Raw genomic sequence first — 18,863 nt, 5'->3', positions numbered from 1 at the left:
GGTTTTGAATAATCTCCCCATAGAGTCAACCCTAAATTCCAAGTCCTATCACACCCGGAAAACAGAAATTATATGTCCACAGTTTAGGGCAGGAATTAGCCTTCAAGGTAAAGGCATGGTGTCATTGTCCTTAAGGATTTAGCCCTTTTTCACCTTAAGGACTCAGCCGTTTTTTGCAATTCTGACCACTGTCACTTTAAACATTAATAACTCTGGAATGCTTTTACTTATTCTGATTCTGAGATTATTTTTTCATGACATATTCTACTTTAACATAGTGGTAACATTTTATGGTAACTTGCATCCTTTCTTGGTGAAAAATCCCAAAATTTGATGAAAAAAATGAAAATTTTGCATTTTTCTAACTTTGAAGCTCTCTGCTTGTAAGGAAAATGGATATTCAAAATAAACTTGTTTTTGATTCACATATACAATATGTCTACTTTATGTTTGCATCATAAAATTGACAAGTTTTTACTTTTGGAAGACACCAGAGGGCTTCAAATTTCAGCAGCAATTTTCCAATTTTTCACAAAATGTTTAAACTCACTATTTTTCAGGGACCAGTTCAGGTTTGAAGTGGATTTGAAGGGTATTCATATTAGAAATACCCCATAAAAGACCCCATTATAAAAACTGCACCCCCAAAGTATTCAAAATGACATTCAGTCAGCGTTTTAACCCTTTAGGTGTTTCACAGGAATAGCAGCAAAGTGAAGTAGAAAATTCACAATCTTCATTTTTTACACTCGCATGTTCTTGTAGACCCAATTTTTGAATTTACAAGGGGTAAAAGGAGAAAATTTATACTTGTTTTTGTAGCCCAATTTCTCTTGAGTAAGCACATACCTCATATGTCTATGTAAAGTGTTCGGCGGGCGCAGTAGAGGGCTCAGAAGCGAAGGAGCGACAAGGGGATTTTGGAGAGTACGTTTTTCTGAAAGGGTTTATGGGGGGAATGTTGCATTTAGGAAGCCCCTATGGTGAAAGAACAGCAAAAAAAAAAAACACTTGGCATACCATTTTGGAAACTAGACCCTTTGAGGAACGTAACAAGGCATTAAGTGAGCCTTAATACCCCACAGGTGTTACACAAAAAAAAAATTTCACTAAAATGTGTGTTTCCCCCCAAATTTCACATTTCTGCAAGGGTTAATAGCAGAAAATACCCCCCAAAATTTGTAACCCCATCTCTTCTGAGTATGGAGGTAGCCCATAAGTTGACCTGAAGTGCACTACGGGCGAACTACAATGCTCAGAAGAGAAGGAGTCATATTTGGCTTTTTGAGAGCAAATTTTGGTCGGGGGGGCATGTCGCATTTAGGAAGCCCCTATGGTGCCAGAACAGCAAAAAAAAAACACATGGCATACCATTTTGGAAACTAGACCCCTTGAGGAACGTAACAAGGAATAAAGTGAGCCTTAATACCCCACAGGGGTTTCACGACTTTTGCATATGTAAAAAAAAAATTCATAAAATGTGTTTCCCCCCCAAATTTCACATTTTTGCATGGGTTAATAGCAGAAAATACCCCCCAAAGTTTGTAACCCCATTTCTTGAGAGTATGGAAATACCCCATGTGTGGACGTCAGGTGCCCTGCGGTCGAACTACAATGCTCAGAAGAGGAGGAGCGCCATTGAGCTTTTGAAGAGTGAATTTGTTTGGAATGGTAGTCAGGGGCCATGTGCGTTTACAAAGCCCCCCGTGGTGCCAAAACAGTGGACCCCCCCACATGTGACCCCATTTTGGAAACTACACCCCTCACAGAATTTAATAAGGGGTGCAGTGAGTATTTACACCCCACTGGCAATTGACAGATCTTTGGAACAGTGGGCTAAGCAAATGAAAAATTACATTTTTCATTTTCACGGACCACTGTTCCAAAAATCTGTCAGACACCTGTGGGGTGTAAATGCTCACTGTACCCCTTATTACATTACGTGAGGGGTGTAGTTTCCAAAATGGGGTCACATGTTGGGGGGTCCATTGTTCTGGCACTATGGGGGCTTTGTAAACACATGTGGCCTTCAATTCCGGACACATTTTCTCTTCAAAATCCCAATGGCACTCCTTCTCTTCTGAGCATTGTAGTTCGCCCGCCGAGCACTTTACATCCATATTTGGGGTATTTTCTTACTCTGAAGAAATGGGGTTACAAATTTTGGGGGGCTTTTTTTTCCTATTTTCCCTTGTGAAAATGAAAAATTTAGGGTAACACCAGCATTTTAGTGAAAAAAAATAATTTTTTTCATTTTCCCATCCAACTTTAAAGAAAATTTGTCAAACACCTGTGGGGTGTTAAGGCTCACTATACTCCTTGTTACATTCCGTGAGGGGTGTAGTTTCCAAAATGGGGTCACATGTTGGTATTTATATTTTTTCGTTTATGTCAGAACCGTTGTAAAATTAGCCACCCCTGTGCAAATCACCAATTTAGGCTTCAAATGTACAAAGTGCGCTCTCACTCTTGAGCCTTGTTATGCGCCCGCAGATCATTTTACGCCCACATCTGGGGTATTTCCGTACTCAGGAGAAATTGCGTTACAAATTTTGGTGGTCTTTTTTTCCTTTTACCTCTTGTGAAAATAAATTTTTTTTTACACTAACAGGCTGGTGTAGACCCCAACTTTTCCTTTTCATAAGGGGTAAAAGGAGAAAAAGCCTCCCAAAATTTGTAGCGTAATTTCTCGCAGATACCTCATATGTGGCCCTAAACTGTTTCCTTGAAATATGACAGGGCTCCGAAGTGAGAGAGCGCCATGCACATTTGAGGACTAAATTAGGGATTGCATAGGGGTGGACATAGGGGTATTCTACGCCAGTGATTCCCAAACAGGGTGCCTCCAGCTGTTGCTAAACTCCCAGCATGCCTGGACAGTCAGTTGCTGTCCAGAAATGCTGGGAGTTGTTGTTTTGCAACAGCTGGAGGCTCCGTTTTGGAAACACTGCCGTACAATACGTTTTACATTTTTATTGGGGGGGGGGGGGGGGGGACAGTGTATATGTAGTGTTTTACCCTTTATTATGTGTTAGTGTAGTGTAGTGTTTTTAGGGTACAGTAACACTGGCGGAGGTTTACAATGAGTTCCCTGCTATGAGTTTGCGCTCATACTTGAAGCAGGAAACTTACTGTAATCCTGCCTGTGTGAATGTACCCTGTACATTCACATGGGAGGACAAACCTCCAGCTATTTCAAAACAACAACTCCCAGCATGTACTGACAGACCATGCAGGCTGGGAGTTGCACATTTGCAACAGCTGGAGGCACACTGGTTGGAAAACCTTCAGTTAGGTTCTGTTATCTAACTCAATATTTTCCAACCAGTGTGCCTCCAGCTGTTGCAAAACTACAACTCCCAGCATGTATTGATCACCGAAGGGCATGCTGGGAGATGTAGTTATGCAACAGCTGGAGGAATCGCAACTACAACTCCCAGCATGCTGGGATTTGCAGTTTTGCATCATCTGGAGAGCTACAGTATAGAGACCACTGCAAACTGTGGCCCTCCCAGATGCTGCAAAACTACAAATCCCAGCTTGCCCAGACAGCAACCAGTTGTGTGGGCATGCTAGGAGTTGTAGTTTTGTAAGAGCATGCCCAAACAGCTCTCTGGGCATGCTGGGAGTTGTAGTTTTGTAACATCTGAAGTGCTATAGTATAGAGACCACTATATAGTGGTCTCAGACTGCAGCCCTCCAGATGTTGCTAGGCAACTTACTGGCTTCCGTCGGATCCAGGGAGCCTGCTGCACGACATCGCCGCCCGCAGCCTCCGCAGATCGGTAAGTGGACTCCGGCGCCGGTACTCTGCCGTTTCCCCGTTCTGCCCCGCCTATTGTGGGTGGGCAGGACTGGGCAGCTAATAAGTACAGGAAGGATTAAGATTTTTTAATAGAAGTAATTTACAAATATGTATAACTTTCTGCCACCAGTTGATTTAAAAGAAAAAAGGTTTTCACCGGAGTACCCCTTTAAGGTAACATTTACAGACCACATAAGTCCTCCTTTAACTTTATTTTACTTTATATTTCTTTTCAAAGCAGTTCTAGAAATAAAGCATTACATGCTACAGGCATTGCAACAGTAATAGCTTCTGGTCTGATCTTGCTCTACGTTAGCCACATCCCATCACTTAGCTTCCACAATTCTCAGCTGTGTTTCTAAGGTCTGTGGTTCTTCCTACTGGCTTTTCCGCACCTCCAACGTCCATTTCCCAGTGGTGCGAGAGAGGCCATTTCTCCCTATGTTCCTATCCCTCTCTCCTAGTTTCACTCCCTCCCACCTTTTTGCACTCTTTTTCTTTATTCCAAGTGGAGATGCTCCTCCAGGAAGAAGAACTTCTTTCCTACCCTACTGGTCCCCAGCCCATGGTTTCTACCTTTTGAGACGATGGCTGTCCGGGCATGATGGGAGTTGTAGTTTTGCAACATCTGGAGGTCCGCAGGTTGAAGACCACTGGCTTAGACTAATACATCTTGGAAGGTGAATGCTGGAGCGCTCAGCAGGGAGGGACAGGCCCCCATTCTTTATATTGCGGGATCTCCCAGTGATCAGGTTCCCTGTGATCAGACACTTAGAGGGGATAAGGTTTTTCATAACTAGAAAACCCCTTTAATAGCAGCAGCCTATACCAATGGTCTCCTGTATTCCCCAGTAAAGACAAGTATGAGTGAAGGGACAAAAATAGAAAACTGGATTCTAGTCAGTAACTTTGAGCAAGGGCCTGGATTTTTACTGAAACACATTAAAGAGGTACTCTTGTGAATTAACCCTATAGATCTGCTCGCAGAGGGGGATTGTAGCAAACCTTCTCACCTTCTTACCTTCCCATGCCCCAGTAATCGCTGAACTCTGTTCCTGGTGTCGTTTTGGGTTTTGCTGACGTGACGTCACACACAGCCAGTCCTCTAAACAGCGACTAGGCGAGACATCACTGCGTCCACTTATTTGAATGAGCTGCCGTATCACATCACCAAACCCAGAAGCACGGAAAACACTGGGAACAGAGTTCTGTGATTCTGGCGGCGGCATGGGAGTAAAGAAAATGAGGGTTTTTTGGGGTATATTTTTTTATGTCACATCTATTTAACCTATGTAACCCTTTAATGTGTCATTTTCTCTCTTTTATTTCAGACCTCTGTACAACTTGTGCCAAATGTTTCCTGAAGCAGCAGCTGATTGTGTAAGGGACGCCTTACGGGATATCTCTCGCAACCTCGATGAAGTGATTGAATCTAAAGGCAGAGCTCCCTTCCCAGCATTATATGTTGTACGTATTAACATTTTTTTTCCGTATCTTTTCAGCTCTCGGCTGGTAACCCATACTCTGTAATGGCAGAATATTTCATTGTCATAATTCCTTTTGTTTGAATTTTTTTTTTATAGCTCTTATACTTTAAGATTACAGCTATGTTATTCCCTACGTCCGATTTTTGGCATCCGGTGGTTACTCCAGCCTTCGCCGTGATGAGCCAGTTACTAACAAAGGTGAGAGACGAGGCTTGTAAGAAAGAAATGAAATTTTTAAGTCTCGGACATGTGACCTGTAATAACCAGTGTTGTGTATTGGTTCCAGTGTCCCGTAACTTCTTTAGAAGACGTTGCTGCTGGGCTTTTTATTGGTTGCATGTTTCTGGAGTATGTGTCGCTGTCTAAGAAGTTTGTGCCGGAGCTTATCAATTTCCTTCTGGGAATTCTTCACTTGGCCACGCGACGCAAAGCTGCTGTCGGTACGTGATTATCAAATGATTTTGTTTCTTTCCAGTTCCTTTTTAAAGGGGTACTCTGGAGGGGGAAAAAATGGTTTTAAATCAACTGGTGCTAGGAAGTTATACAGATTTGTAAAATTATTTCTATTTAAAAATCTTAATCCTTCCAGTACTTTTCAGCTGCTGTATGCTCCAGAGGAAGTTGTGTAGTTCTTTCCAGTCTGACCACAGTGCTCTCTGCTGACACCTCTGTCCCTGTCAGGAACTGTTCAGAGCAGGAGCAAGACCCCATAGCAAACTTCTCCGGCTCTGGACAGTTCCTGACATGGACAGAGGTGTCAGCAGAGAGCACTGTGGTCAGACTGGAAATAACTATACAACTTCCTCTGGAGCATACAGCAGCTAAGTACTGGAAGGATTAAGATTTTTAAATAAAAATAATTTATAAATCTGTGTAACTTTCCGGAATTAGTGGTTGTGATTTATTTATTTTTCCTTTAGAGTACACCATTAACATATGTTTGATGCCAGTGAATGTGAATAGAAAGTGAGTGCATCCCTGTATATAGTTAGTCTTTCTATCCAGTCCAGGAAATCCCGGGAGCTAAACATCCTGAGTAGAGATGAGCGAACTTACAGTAAATTCGATTCGTCACGAACTTCTCGGCTCGGTAGTTGATGACTTATCCTGCTTAAATTAGTTCAGCCTTCAGGTGCTTCGGTGGGCTGGAAAAGGTGGATACATTCCTAGGAAAGAGTCTCCTAGGACTGTATCCACCTTTTCCAGCCCACGGGAGCACCGGAAAGCTGAACTAATTTATGCAGGAAAAGTTATCAACTGCCGAGCCGAGAAGTTTGTGACGAATCAAATTTACTGTAAGTTCGCTCATCTCTAATCTTGAGCTACAGATACATGATCTACAAACTACAAGAGCAGTGTTTCCCAACCAATGTGCCCCCAGCTGTTGCAAAACTACAACTCCCAGCATGCCCGGACAGCCTTTGGCTGTCCGGGCATGCTGGGAGTTGTAGTTTTGCAACAGCTAGAGCCACCCTGGTAGGGAAACCCTGTACTAGAGTTTTTTTTATAACACTCTCTAGAAAGTTACAGATTTGTAAGTTACTTAAATTAAAAAAATCTTAATCCTTCCAGTACATTTTAGGGGCTGTATACTACAGAGGAAATGCTTTTCTTTTTGGGTTTCTCTTCTGTCACGACCACAGTGCTCTCTGCTGACCTCTGCTGTCTATTTTAGGAACTGTCCAGAGCGGCATATGTTTGCTATGGGCATTTTCCCCTGCTCTGGACAGTTCCTAAAATGGACAGCAGAGGGCACTGTGGTCGTGACAGAAGAGAAATCCAAAAAGAAAAGAATTTCCTCTGTAGTATACAGCCGCTAATAAGTACTGGAAGGATTCGGATTTTTTTAATAGAAGTAATTTACAAATCTGTTTAACTTTCAGGCACCAGTTGATTTAAAAAAAATATAAAGTTTTCCACCAGAGTACCCCTTTAAGTCCTCTGGCAGCGTGCATACTTTTTAATTTTATCACCTTTAGTAGACCTTGCTGCATAGTACAATTAACACTTGTTCCTTTTGGCCTCCCCTCAGGCTGAATGAAACTTGTGTGAATTAACCAAATTTCTTTCCATCTGGAAGACTAGTATGGAAAAGGGTTTTATGAATTTATGACCTTTTAGGACCAAATTCCTTTTTGCATTCTCAGTCTATGTAAAATATTTGGTTTACACCTCTTTATCATTTTTGTCTTTTTGGACTCTTTGGCGGGAGATTTATCAAAAACTGTGTAGAGGAAGAGCTGTGCAGTTGCCCCTGGCAACCAATCAGATCGCTCCTTTCATTTTTAAAGAGACCTATGAAAGAAGCAATCTGGTTGCCATGGGCAACTACACCAATCTTCCCCTACACACATTTTGATCTCCCCCTTTATTTTTGTTTTTGCATTCCAAAGTAAAATATATGAAAATTATGTATAAAAGTGTAAGCCTTTAAGGGAATGTTTTGTCAGAAAATTTCCTTTGTTCTTGTTTTTATTTTAAAGCACATTTTTTTGTGATTATTTTTTTCGAATTTTCCATATTTTTAAAGTGTCATGATCTTGTTAAATTTTTTAATCCTACCAGTTCACTGCCCCATCATGATAAACCACCCCCTGCCTTTATTTTTATTATTTTAGTTTTTTTCCTTGATATTGCTCTGTATTTTCTGCTCAGTCAGATTCACAGACTGGGAAGGGGTGTTCCCCAGCAGGTTTGATATCATCTGAAGCCATACAGGGGAAAACGTACTCCCTCACTCTGCTACACACAGCCCAGAGCAGTTCAGTGTGAGATACGCCATGATTGGCTAAGGCTGCGCCCCCCCCTCAGCATTCCAGACTGCATTTCTTGATTGGTTTTGGATTTCTGCCAGGCCAACAGGAGTCCTAAGTCTCTGTGAGAGATGAGGGGGGAAATGTGCTCTGGACAAGTATGGAGACACATAGTGGCAGCTTTTTTTTTAAACACAAATAAAACATAGAAAACTTTGTTGTTTTTTTTTTTTAAACAAAGTACATTAGAAAGATGTTTTATTTACCATAAGGAGTACAATAGCAACAATTAGTTTTAATGAGAGTGCCCATTTAAAGAATCTTAAAAATCTTGCAGTTTTTTACTAAGCCACTGGGCCACTAAGCCTAATAATGAGCTGACACTTCCTGTAGAGAAATATTCCTAGTAGTCTCCTCCTTATCACAGACAGGCTTACAGTGAAAGGTGAAACCAGTACATAGACGAGATGGGCATGCTGGGAGTTGCCAGGCATGCTGGGAGTAATAGTTTTGCAACATCTGGAGGGCAGCAGCTTGGAGACCACTGATGTAGAATATACATTTCCTTATAGGAATCCTATGGCTCAAACCTAGCCATAACAAGGGCTGGCGTTGCAGTTTACCTCCCTGGCCGAATTATATATTAGAAAGCAGCAGTATTTTAAAGGGGCAGTGTACCGGAAACTATAATATACACCGTAAGCTTCATGTGAATTCTTATGTACTAGGGATTGACAGATTATCGGTTTGGCCAATATTATCGGCCGATAATCACGATTTTGGGCATTATCGGTATTGGCAATTACCTTGTAGATTACCCTTTGTAGATTCTATACATTGCACTTGGCTGTTGGGCTTTGGGACTGCAGCTTTGATGGAGCAAAACTGTAGGAACTGTAGTCTGCTTTCTATACCTATAGTAGCTCACTTACAGTCTGTCTTCCTATAATACTTTCTGTGCACTCTGTATAAGAGAAACTTTTATTGTTTAATGAGCATTAAAAAGTCCGAGAGCCGTGTCCTAACAGATGAATATTCTCTTGTTCCTGGACTAAATGCCTTCTTAGTTTATTCCTAGGTTTGTGGGTCAAGAAGACCTCACAGTTACAGAATACAGATCCCTTATCTGCTCATGTGAAGTTTCTAGTCTCCAGTAGAAGGTTGCAGATTTCCATGTATTAGAAATAGTGCTGCCCCTGTTGTATATTACATGCGTGCCCCCAGCTGTTGCAAAACTACAACCCCCAATCTAACTGGTCGAAGTGGGTCCCAGGGGAAGATATTTCAGCGTGTGTCCTGAGGGGATGGCAGGTGATACGACGGCACATCATAAATGAAAGATGGCGCGAGACTTACTTCAAATTTGCTCATAGAGCATTGTATGGTTTCAACATACGTCCATCGCCTGACTTCCCTGACAGGATCACAGAGTGTCCAAAGTGCTCCAGTCCCCTTACTGATATGTGGCATGGGGTATGGTCATGTTCACAGGTTGTGGAATTTTGGCACAAGGTAATACGTTTTGTTAAAGATCTTTGGGGCATTACCCTACCCTTCACACCGAGAACCCTACTGTTCCACCAAAATAGACCCCCGGAAAGGGATGCCCAAAGGGAAGGGAAAACACCTCCATTGGTCCATATAACTTTACTTGTGGCACTGAGATGTCTTTTCTCTAACTGGCTACGGCCAGAAACACCAACCGAGGCCATGCTTATTTCCCAACTAAAACTGCTGTGTGGGATAGACAGGTTGGACACTGAACGCCACAGAGACACGCATACTGGCAAGTTCTTTGATAAATGGAGGGTATTTATCCTTTCCCACTATACAATGTCAGAAATAATAGATATAGTCACTCCATTTGGTTCCACTGAATGGTACAGTATAGAATCGTTGAGTGGCACGCTAGGAGGCCTACGTTTACCCACCTAATGTCAGAAATGAGACTATTATCACAAGTCATGGTGCATTCTGAATGCTTACGACTCAGGAAAGATTTGACCACATTAAGAGATGTCGCAAGGGGCTAGTTGCCTCCCGAGAGAGAAGTGGATCGACAGTGATACTTCCTATACGCTGAACTGACCTACCTGTAAGAAATTGCACATGACGTGTAAACTGCTTTGTTGTAGATTCTTTTATTCTATTTTGCTTTTCTGTATTTTGTATTTTCTTACAAAATTGAATAAACTATGTTTGAAAAAAAAAAAAAAAACTACAACCCCCAGCATGCCCGGACAGCCGAGGGCATGCAGGCAGGAATGCTGGGAGTTGTAGTTTTGCAACATCTGTAGGCCCCCTATTTGGGACACACAGTTTTGGGGCAACACTGGATCTGGTCAAGCATATTTTATTACACGTTTCTTGTCTGACAGACTATTTTTACTTGGCAGACTATGTTGTGATTCCTCCATTTAAGCTCCATGGAAAGTCCTCGGAGCTATTATTAGTAGATAGTACAGAGGATGCTGCATCCTGGGTGAAGAGGAACCTGCCGCTGACAGCAGTCAATGGTCTGGAGACGGAGGACAAAACGGAGATCAATCACTTTAAGTGAGTATCACTGAGGCAGCTATCCTTGTAGACATTTGTCTAACATATACCACCTTATCCATTGGCTAAGATCTAACATATACCACCTTATCCATTGGCTAAGATCTAACATCTACCACCTTATCCATTTACTTGGGTCTAACATCTACCACCTTAACCATTGACTTAGATCTAACATATACCACCCTAACCATTGACTTAGATCTAACATATACCACCCTAACCATTGACTTAGATCTAACATATACCACCTTAACCATTGACTTAGATCTAACATATACCACCCTAACCATTGACTTAGATCTAACATATACCACCTTAACCATTGACTTCGATCTAACATATACCACCCTAACCATTGACTTAGATCTAACATATACCACCTTAACCGTTGACTTAGAACTAACATATTCCACCTTAACCATTGACTTAGATATAACATGTACCACCTTACCTATTGACTTGGGTCTAACATATACCACCTTTAAAGGGACGCCCCCTCCCATAGACATGGAGGGGGCGTGGCGCAACGTCACGTCCCCAGTCCCGGAAAGAAACCCAGAGGTTTCCGAAACTGGAGATTCAGCACCCGCATAGAAAGCGGGTGCTGCAGGGAAATCGCAGGGGGTCTCAGCAGCGGGCACCCCGCAATCGGACATCTTATGCCCTATCCTTTGGATAGGGAATAAAATGTTTTTGCCCGGAATACCCCTTTGACCATTGACTTAGATATAACATCTAGCACCTTAACCATTGACTTAGATATAAAATCTAGCACCTTAACCATTGACTTAGATCGAACATATTCCACCTTAACCATTGACTTATATATAACATCTACCACCTTACCCATTGACTTGGGTCTTTCATATACCACCTTAATCATTGCTCCGTTATGTAGGTTTAATCAATTGAGCCTGCGGTATGTAAAGTTTTATTCTGTCTACTCTTATTCTTTATAATCTGTATTCACTAAGGGTGCCATTAGCCAAGGAACCCCTAGGTACATAGTACATAGGTCACTTAAGTGGACTCAACACATTATTAAGCTGTAACTACACAACTGGGTATAAAAATAGATTTTCCACCCTTTTGAGGATGTTATTGCAACTTGAGGGGGTTCTCCTAATCTTTAAACTTGTTGATTCTACTTAATGCTTTTTTGCCTTGCTTCTGTGTAGGTTAACATGCCTATCGGTATGTTTGGACCTGGTAAAAAGATGTTTGGACAACTATGGCACTTTACCTGCATTTCGAGAGGTTTTTGGCCCAATTGAGAAGATTATCCGTGAGCATCTGCCCCGAAACACATACCCTGAGAAAATACAGGTAAATATTTATCCCTTACTGACCTTAAATGGGTACTCTGCCGAAAAACATCTTATTGGGGACAAAGAGCTTTGAGTTTTGACTCTGGTAGCCATACTCCTAGCATGGCCGGACAGCTGGAGGCACACTGGTTGGGAAACACTTAGTTTAATAGAATGGGACAAGCTAAAACCAAGAGTACTGTCAACATGGGTGCACGTATCCACCTTCACATATGATTGTCACAATTTACATACAAAATAAAAAATCCACTAAATATTTCAATAAAAATAAATATAAAACTAGTAAAACAATAAAATAAATTAATAATATAACAATAATAACATAAAAATAAATAAATCAAAAATAAATCTACTTAATATATATAAAAATAAATCTTAAAATAATAAAATAAATTAATAATAAAACAATATAATAAAAATGTCTTATCTGTCTGACCACAGTGCTCTCTGCTGACACCTCATACTGTCTCAGGAACTGTCCAGAGTAGGAGCAAATCCCCATAGAAAACTTCTCCTGCTCCGGACAGTTCCTGACATGGACAGAGGTGTCAGCCGAGAGCACTGTGGTCAGACAGAAAAGAAATGTAAAAAGAAAAGAACTTCCTGTGGAGCATACAGCAGCTGATAAGTACAGGAAGGATTAAGATTTTTAAATAGAAGTAATTTACAAATCTGCATGACTTTCCGGCACCAGTTGATTAAAAAAAAAATAGTTTTTCACCGGAGGACCCCTTTAACCCCTTAAGGACGCAGGACGTAAATGTACGTCCTGGTGCGGTGGTACTTAACGCACCAGGACGTACATTTACGTCCTAAGCATAACCGCGGGCATCGGAGCGATGCCCGTGTCATGCGCGGCTGATCCCGGCTGCTGATCGCAGCCAGGGACCGGCCGGCAATGGCCGACGCCCGCGATCTCGCGGGCGTCCGCCATTAACCCCTCAGGTGCCGGGATCAATACAGATTCCGGCATCTGCGGCAGTGCGCGATTTGAATGAATGATCGGATCGCCCGCAGCGCTGCTGCGGGGATCCGATCATTCATAACGCCGCACGAAGGTCCCCTCTCCTTCCTCCGTCCGGCTCCCGGCGTCTCCTGCTCTGGTCTGTGATCGAGCAGACCAGAGCAGGAGATGACCGATAATACTGATCTGTTCTATGTCCTATACATAGAACAGATCAGTATTAGCAATCATGGTATTGCTATGAATAGTCCCCTATGGGGACTATTCAAGTGTAAAAAAAAATGTAAAAGTAAAAAAATAGTGAAAAATCCCCTCCCCCAATAAAAAAGTAAAACGTCAGTTTTTTCCTATTTTACCCCCAAAAAGCGTAAAAATTTTTTTTTTATAGACATATTTGGTATCGCCGCGTGCGTAAATGTCCGAACTATTAAAATAAAATGTTAATGATCCCGTACGTTTAACGGCGTGAACGAAAAAAAAAGTCAAAAATTCCTACGTTTTTAATACATTTTATTAAAAAAAAATTATAAAAAATGTATTAAAAGTTTTTTATATGCAAATGTGGTATCAAAAAAAGGTACAGATCATGGCGCAAAAAATGAGCCCCCATACCGCCGCTTATACGGAAAAATAAAAAAGTTAGGGGTCATCAAAATAAAGGGATTATAAACGTACTAATTTGGTTAAAAAGTTTGTGATTTTTTTTAAGCGCAACAATAATATAAAAGTATATAATAATGGGTATCATTTTAATCGTATTGACCCTCAGAATAAAGAACACACGTAATTTTTACCATAAATTGTACGGCGTGAAAACGAAACCTTCCAAAATTAGCAAAATTGCGTTTTTCGTTTTAATTTCCCCACAAAAATAGTGTTTTTTGGTTGCGCCATACATTTTATGATATAATGAGTTATGTCATTACAAAGGACAACTGGTCGCGCAAAAAACAAGCCCTCATACTAGTCTGTGGATGAAAATATAAAAGAGTTATGATTTTAGAAGGCGAGGAGGAAAAAATGAAAACGTAAAAATTAAATTGGCTGAGTCCTTAAGGCCAAAATTGGCTGAGTCCTTAAGGGGTTAAGGACCCAGGACGTACTAGAACATCCTGGCACCCTGGGCTTTAAGGACCCAGGATGTACTAGTACGTCCTGGTGTTTCTCAGGTCTCTGCCGCGCCCCGGGCAGAGATCGGAAGCGGATGCCTGCTGAAATCCTTCAGCAGGCATCCAGGGCAAACGCAGAGGGGGGCCATGTAGATCGCCGCAAATCGCAAGGGAAATCGCCCCTGCGATCTGCGGCGATACCGGGCTGATCGGGTCTCTGGGACCCAACCGCCCGGTAATTTTGCATAATCCCGGCTGTCACAGACACCCAGGACCATGCTGAAGTATAGGAGCGAGGTGGCAAACCTGCCTCCTCCTCCGATCCCCTGCGATTCTTCGGTTAGTTAACCAACCAATCGCAGGGGGTTGGGGGGCGGTTACTTCCTTTCGCCCTGCCCGGCCCCTTGAAGTCTGGAGAGGACGGGAGGAAGAGCGGGGGACGGGGGGAGTGCTGGGGACCGGCCCCGGTACTTACTTGAAGACTCGGATCCCGGCGATGAAGACGGCGGCGACAGGTGAGTGGATCTTCAGCCGCGGTCGGGCCCTTTACAGCAATGCACGTCGCTGTTGCTGTAATGGGACCCTGTAAACTACAACTCCCAGCATGCCCAGACAGCCCTTGGCGTCTGGGCATGCTGGGAGTTGCAGTTTTGCAACATCTGGAGGTCCACAGTTTGGCGACCACTGTGCCCTTCCAGATGTTGCAAAACTATACATCCTCAGCATGCCCTTACTGTCCAGGCATGCTGGGAGTTGTAGTTCTGTAACATCTGGCCCTTCAGATGTTGCAGAACTACAACTCCCAACATGCCTGAACAGTTTTGGCATACTGGGAGTTGTAGTTTTGCAACATCTGGAGGGCTACAGCTTGAACACCACTACACAGTGGTCCCCAAACTGTTCTCCTCCAGCTGTTGCGTAACCACTACTCCCAATATGCCCTTCGGCTGCCTGGGCATGCTGGGAGTTGTGGTTTTGCAACAACTGGAGGCACACTGGTTGGGAAACATTGTCTGTTTCCTAACTCAGTGTTTACCAACCCCTGTGCCTCCAGCTGTTGCAAAACTATAACTACCAGCATGCACTGATAGACTGTGCATGCTGGGAGTTATAGTTTTGCAACAGCTGGAGCCCCCCCCCCCCAGGGTACATTCACATGGGCAGGGGGCTTACAGTGAGTATCAGGCTGCAAGTTTGTGGGAAACTCGCTGTAATCCCCCGCCCGTGTGACTGTACCCTAAAAACACTACACTACACGAACACAAAATAAAATAAAAAGTAAAAAACACTACATATACACATACCCCTACACAGCCCCCCTCCCCTCCCCAATAAAAATGAAAAACGTCTGGTACGCCACAGTTTCCAAAATGGAGCCTCCAGCTGTTGCAAAACAACAACTCCCAGTATTGCCGGACAGCCGTTTACTGTGTAAGCATGCTGGGAGTTTTGCAACAGCTGGAGGCACCCTGTTTGGGAATCGCTGGCGTAGAATACCCCTATGCAAGTCCCTAATTTAGTCCTCAAATGCGCATGGCGCTCTCTCACTTCAGAGCCCTGTCGTATTTCAAGGAAACAGTTTAGGGCCATATATGGGGTATCGCCGTACTCGGGAGAAATTGCCTAACAAATTTTGGGCGGCTTTTTCTCCTTTCACACCTTATAAAAGGGGAAGTTGGGGTCTACACCAGCATGTTAGTGTAAAAAAGAAAATGTTTACACTAACATGCTGGTGTTGCCCCATACTGTTCCTTTTGACAAGAGGTAAAAGGGGGAAAAAAAAAACCAAAATTTGTAATGCAGTTTCTCCTGTCTACGGAGATACCCCATATGTGGGCGTAAAGTGCTCTGGGGGCACACAACAAGGCCCAGAAGGGAGAATGCACCATGTACATTTGAGGTGATTTGCACAGAGGTGGCTGATTGTTACAGCGGTTTTGACAAACGCAAAAAAAAAAAAAAACCCACATGTGACCCCATTTTGGAAACTACACCCCCCACGGAATGTAATGACAGGTCTGACAGATCTTTGGAACAATGGGCTGTGCAAATAAAAAATTTTGTACAGCCCACTGTTCCGAAGATCTGACAGACACCAGTGGGGGTAAATGCTCACTGCACCCCATGTTACGTTTCTCAAGGGGTCTAGTTTCCAAAATGGTATGCCATGTGGGGGTTATTTTGCTGTCCTGGCACCATAGAGGCTTCCTAAATGCGACATGCCCCCGAGCAAAATTTGCTCTCAAAAAGCCAAATATGACTCCTTCTCTTCTGAGTATTGTAGTTTGCCCGTAGTGCACTTCAGGTCAACTTATGGGGTACCTCCATACTCAGAAGAGATGGGGTTACAAATTTTGGGGGGTATTTTCTGCTATTAACCCTTGCAAAAATGTGAAATTTGGGGGGAGACACAGATTTTAGTGAAATTTTTTTTTTTTCTTTTTTTTACATATGCAAAAGTCGTGAAACACCTGTGGGGCTCACTTAATTCCTTGTTACGTTCCTCAAGGGGTCTAGTTTTCAAAATGGTATGCCATGTGTTGTTTTTTTTTGCTGTTCTGGCACCATAGGGGCTTCCTAAATGCAACATGCCCCCCAAAAACCATTTCAGAAGAACGTACCTTCCAAAATCCCCTTGTCGCTCCTTCGCTTCTGAGCCCTCTACTGCGCCCGCCGAACACTTTACATAGACATATGAGGTATGTGCTTACTCGAGAGAAATTGGTCTACACATACAAGTATACATTTTCTCCTTTTACCCCTTGTAAAAATTCAAAAATTGGGTCTACAAGAAAATGTGAGTGTAAAAAATGAAGATTGTGAATTTTATCCTTCACTTTGCTGCTATTCCTGTGAAACACCTAAAGGGTTAAAATGCTGACTGAATGTAATTTTGAATACTTTGGGGGGTGCAGTTTTTATAATGGGGTCTTTTGTGGGGTATTTCTAATATGAAGACCCTTCAAATCCACTTCAAACCTGAACTGGTATCTGAAAAATAGTGAGTTTAAAAATTTTGTGGAAAATTGCTGCTGAACTTTTAAGCCCTCTGGTGTCTTCCAAAAGTAAAAACACGTCAATTTTATGATGCAAACATAAAGTAGTCATATTGTATATGTGAATAAAATAAAAAAAAATATTTTGAATATCCATTTTCCTTACAAGCAGAGAGCTTCAAAGTTAGAAAAATGCTACATTTTCAAATTTTTCATCAAATTTTGGGATTTTTCACCAAGAAAGGATGCAAGTTACCAAAAAATGTTACCACTATGTTAAAGTAGAATATGTCACGAAAAAACAATCTCGGAATCAGAATGATAACTAAAAGCATTCCAGAGTTATTAATGTTTAAAGTGACAGTGGTCAGATGTGCAAAAAATGGCCGGGTCCTAAGGTGTAAAATGGCTGGGTCCTTAAGGGGTTAAAGAGACCGTTATCTTCTATTTTTCAGGATCTGTGTAAGAATATTCTAGAAGATATCGAGAAGCACAGCAAGAAGCCTTATAGTCCTCTTGTCTTTGAAAAACAGATGCCAGTGCCAATGAAAATGTTTACTCCCAAAGTCATGCCCGTGTAAGTATCTCCAGCAAATCTGCCGGACTGGTGTTGGTGCCCGTGTTGGTGCCCGTGCTGGTGACCTGTGATTTACAAAGAAATTTTTTTTTTTTTGCTTTCGGTAAAATCTTAATGGGGGGGAGATTTATCAAAACCTGTGCAGAGGAAGAGTGGGGCAGTTGCCCATAGCAACCAATCAGATTGCTTCTTTCATTTTCCACAGGCCTCTAAAGAGGCCTGTGGAAAATGAAAGAAGCAATCTGATTGGTTGCTATGGGCAACTGCACCGCTCTTCCTCTGCACAGGTTTTGATAAATCTCCCCCCAATGTTGTTTGTGTCGCCTTCTCATGTCAGGCTGGAGTTCGGCAAGAAACAGGGATGTAACAAGGTGGAGCGTGAGCGCAAGAAACTCGTCCACAAGCACAAGAGGGAGTTTAAGGGTGCTGTTCGAGAAATCCGCAGAGACAATCAGTTCCTTGCCAGAGAGAAACTTTCAGAGACTATGCAGAGGTCGGTGGTGATGTGCTGTTTCTTCTTTTTCTGTCAACTTCTATTCTGGTTTACATAGCTTTCTCCATGTACATTGTAGAACTACATATGAAATAATGCTCTCTACACTGTAAGGTATAAGAACGTTTAAAGTAATATTCTTCTTGCCCATATAAAGCACTGAGTCTCAGGTGGTGCATTTTTTTTTCACACTACATTTACTGTTACCTTAGCCACTGCAGAACCTCTTTTTATTTTATTTATTTTTTTTACCCCTTAAAAACACAGCAATTTTATCATTTATGCTTTTTCGTTTTTTTTTTTCTTCTCTCCTTTTAATAGACTTTAATAAAATTTCAATGTTCCACCTACAGGGCCATAGAAGGACTTGTTTTATGTGTGACCAATTGTACTTTGTAATGACATCGCTTATGTTATCACAAAGTCTATGGCGAAGACAAAAAAACAATTATTTAGCAAATTTGAAGTGCTCTTAAAGGGGTACTCCGCCACTGGCATCTTATCCCCTATCCAAAGGATAGGGGATTAGATGTTAGATCGCCGCAGTCCCGCTGCTGAGGACCCCGGGGATCGCCGCTGCGGCACCCCGCAATCATTACTGCACAGAGCGAGTTCGCTCTGCGCGTAATGACGGGCGATACAGGGGCCGGAGCAGCGTGACGTCATGGCTCCGCCCCTCATGACATCACGGCCCGTCCCCTTAATGCAAGTCTATGGCAGGGGGCGTGACGACCACCCCGCCCCTTCCCATAGACTTGTATTGACGGGGGCGGGCCGTGATGTCACGAGGGG

The 18,863-nt window shown here is 42.5% G+C and overlaps 1 protein-coding gene across 1 annotated transcript in view; it reads left to right on the top strand.

Moving 5' to 3' along the window:
• NOP14 (NOP14 nucleolar protein) overlaps positions 1-18,863 on the top strand; it is a 41,051-nt gene that overhangs the window by 20,672 nt on the left and 1,516 nt on the right. Inside the window, exons 11-17 of the mRNA XM_056555004.1 lie at positions 5,137-5,272; positions 5,389-5,490; positions 5,579-5,732; positions 10,442-10,601; positions 11,783-11,930; positions 17,457-17,578; positions 17,916-18,071. Coding sequence (XP_056410979.1) covers positions 5,137-5,272; positions 5,389-5,490; positions 5,579-5,732; positions 10,442-10,601; positions 11,783-11,930; positions 17,457-17,578; positions 17,916-18,071 — 978 coding nt within the window. The remainder of the gene's footprint in view (positions 1-5,136; positions 5,273-5,388; positions 5,491-5,578; positions 5,733-10,441; positions 10,602-11,782; positions 11,931-17,456; positions 17,579-17,915; positions 18,072-18,863) is intronic.

The sequence above is a fragment of the Hyla sarda genome, chromosome 1, assembly GCF_029499605.1.
Source record: "Hyla sarda isolate aHylSar1 chromosome 1, aHylSar1.hap1, whole genome shotgun sequence".
Taxonomy (NCBI): domain Eukaryota; kingdom Metazoa; phylum Chordata; class Amphibia; order Anura; family Hylidae; genus Hyla; species Hyla sarda.
The sequence above is the reverse complement of the archived record's forward strand: the minus strand, read 5'-3'. Positions and strand labels throughout refer to the sequence as shown.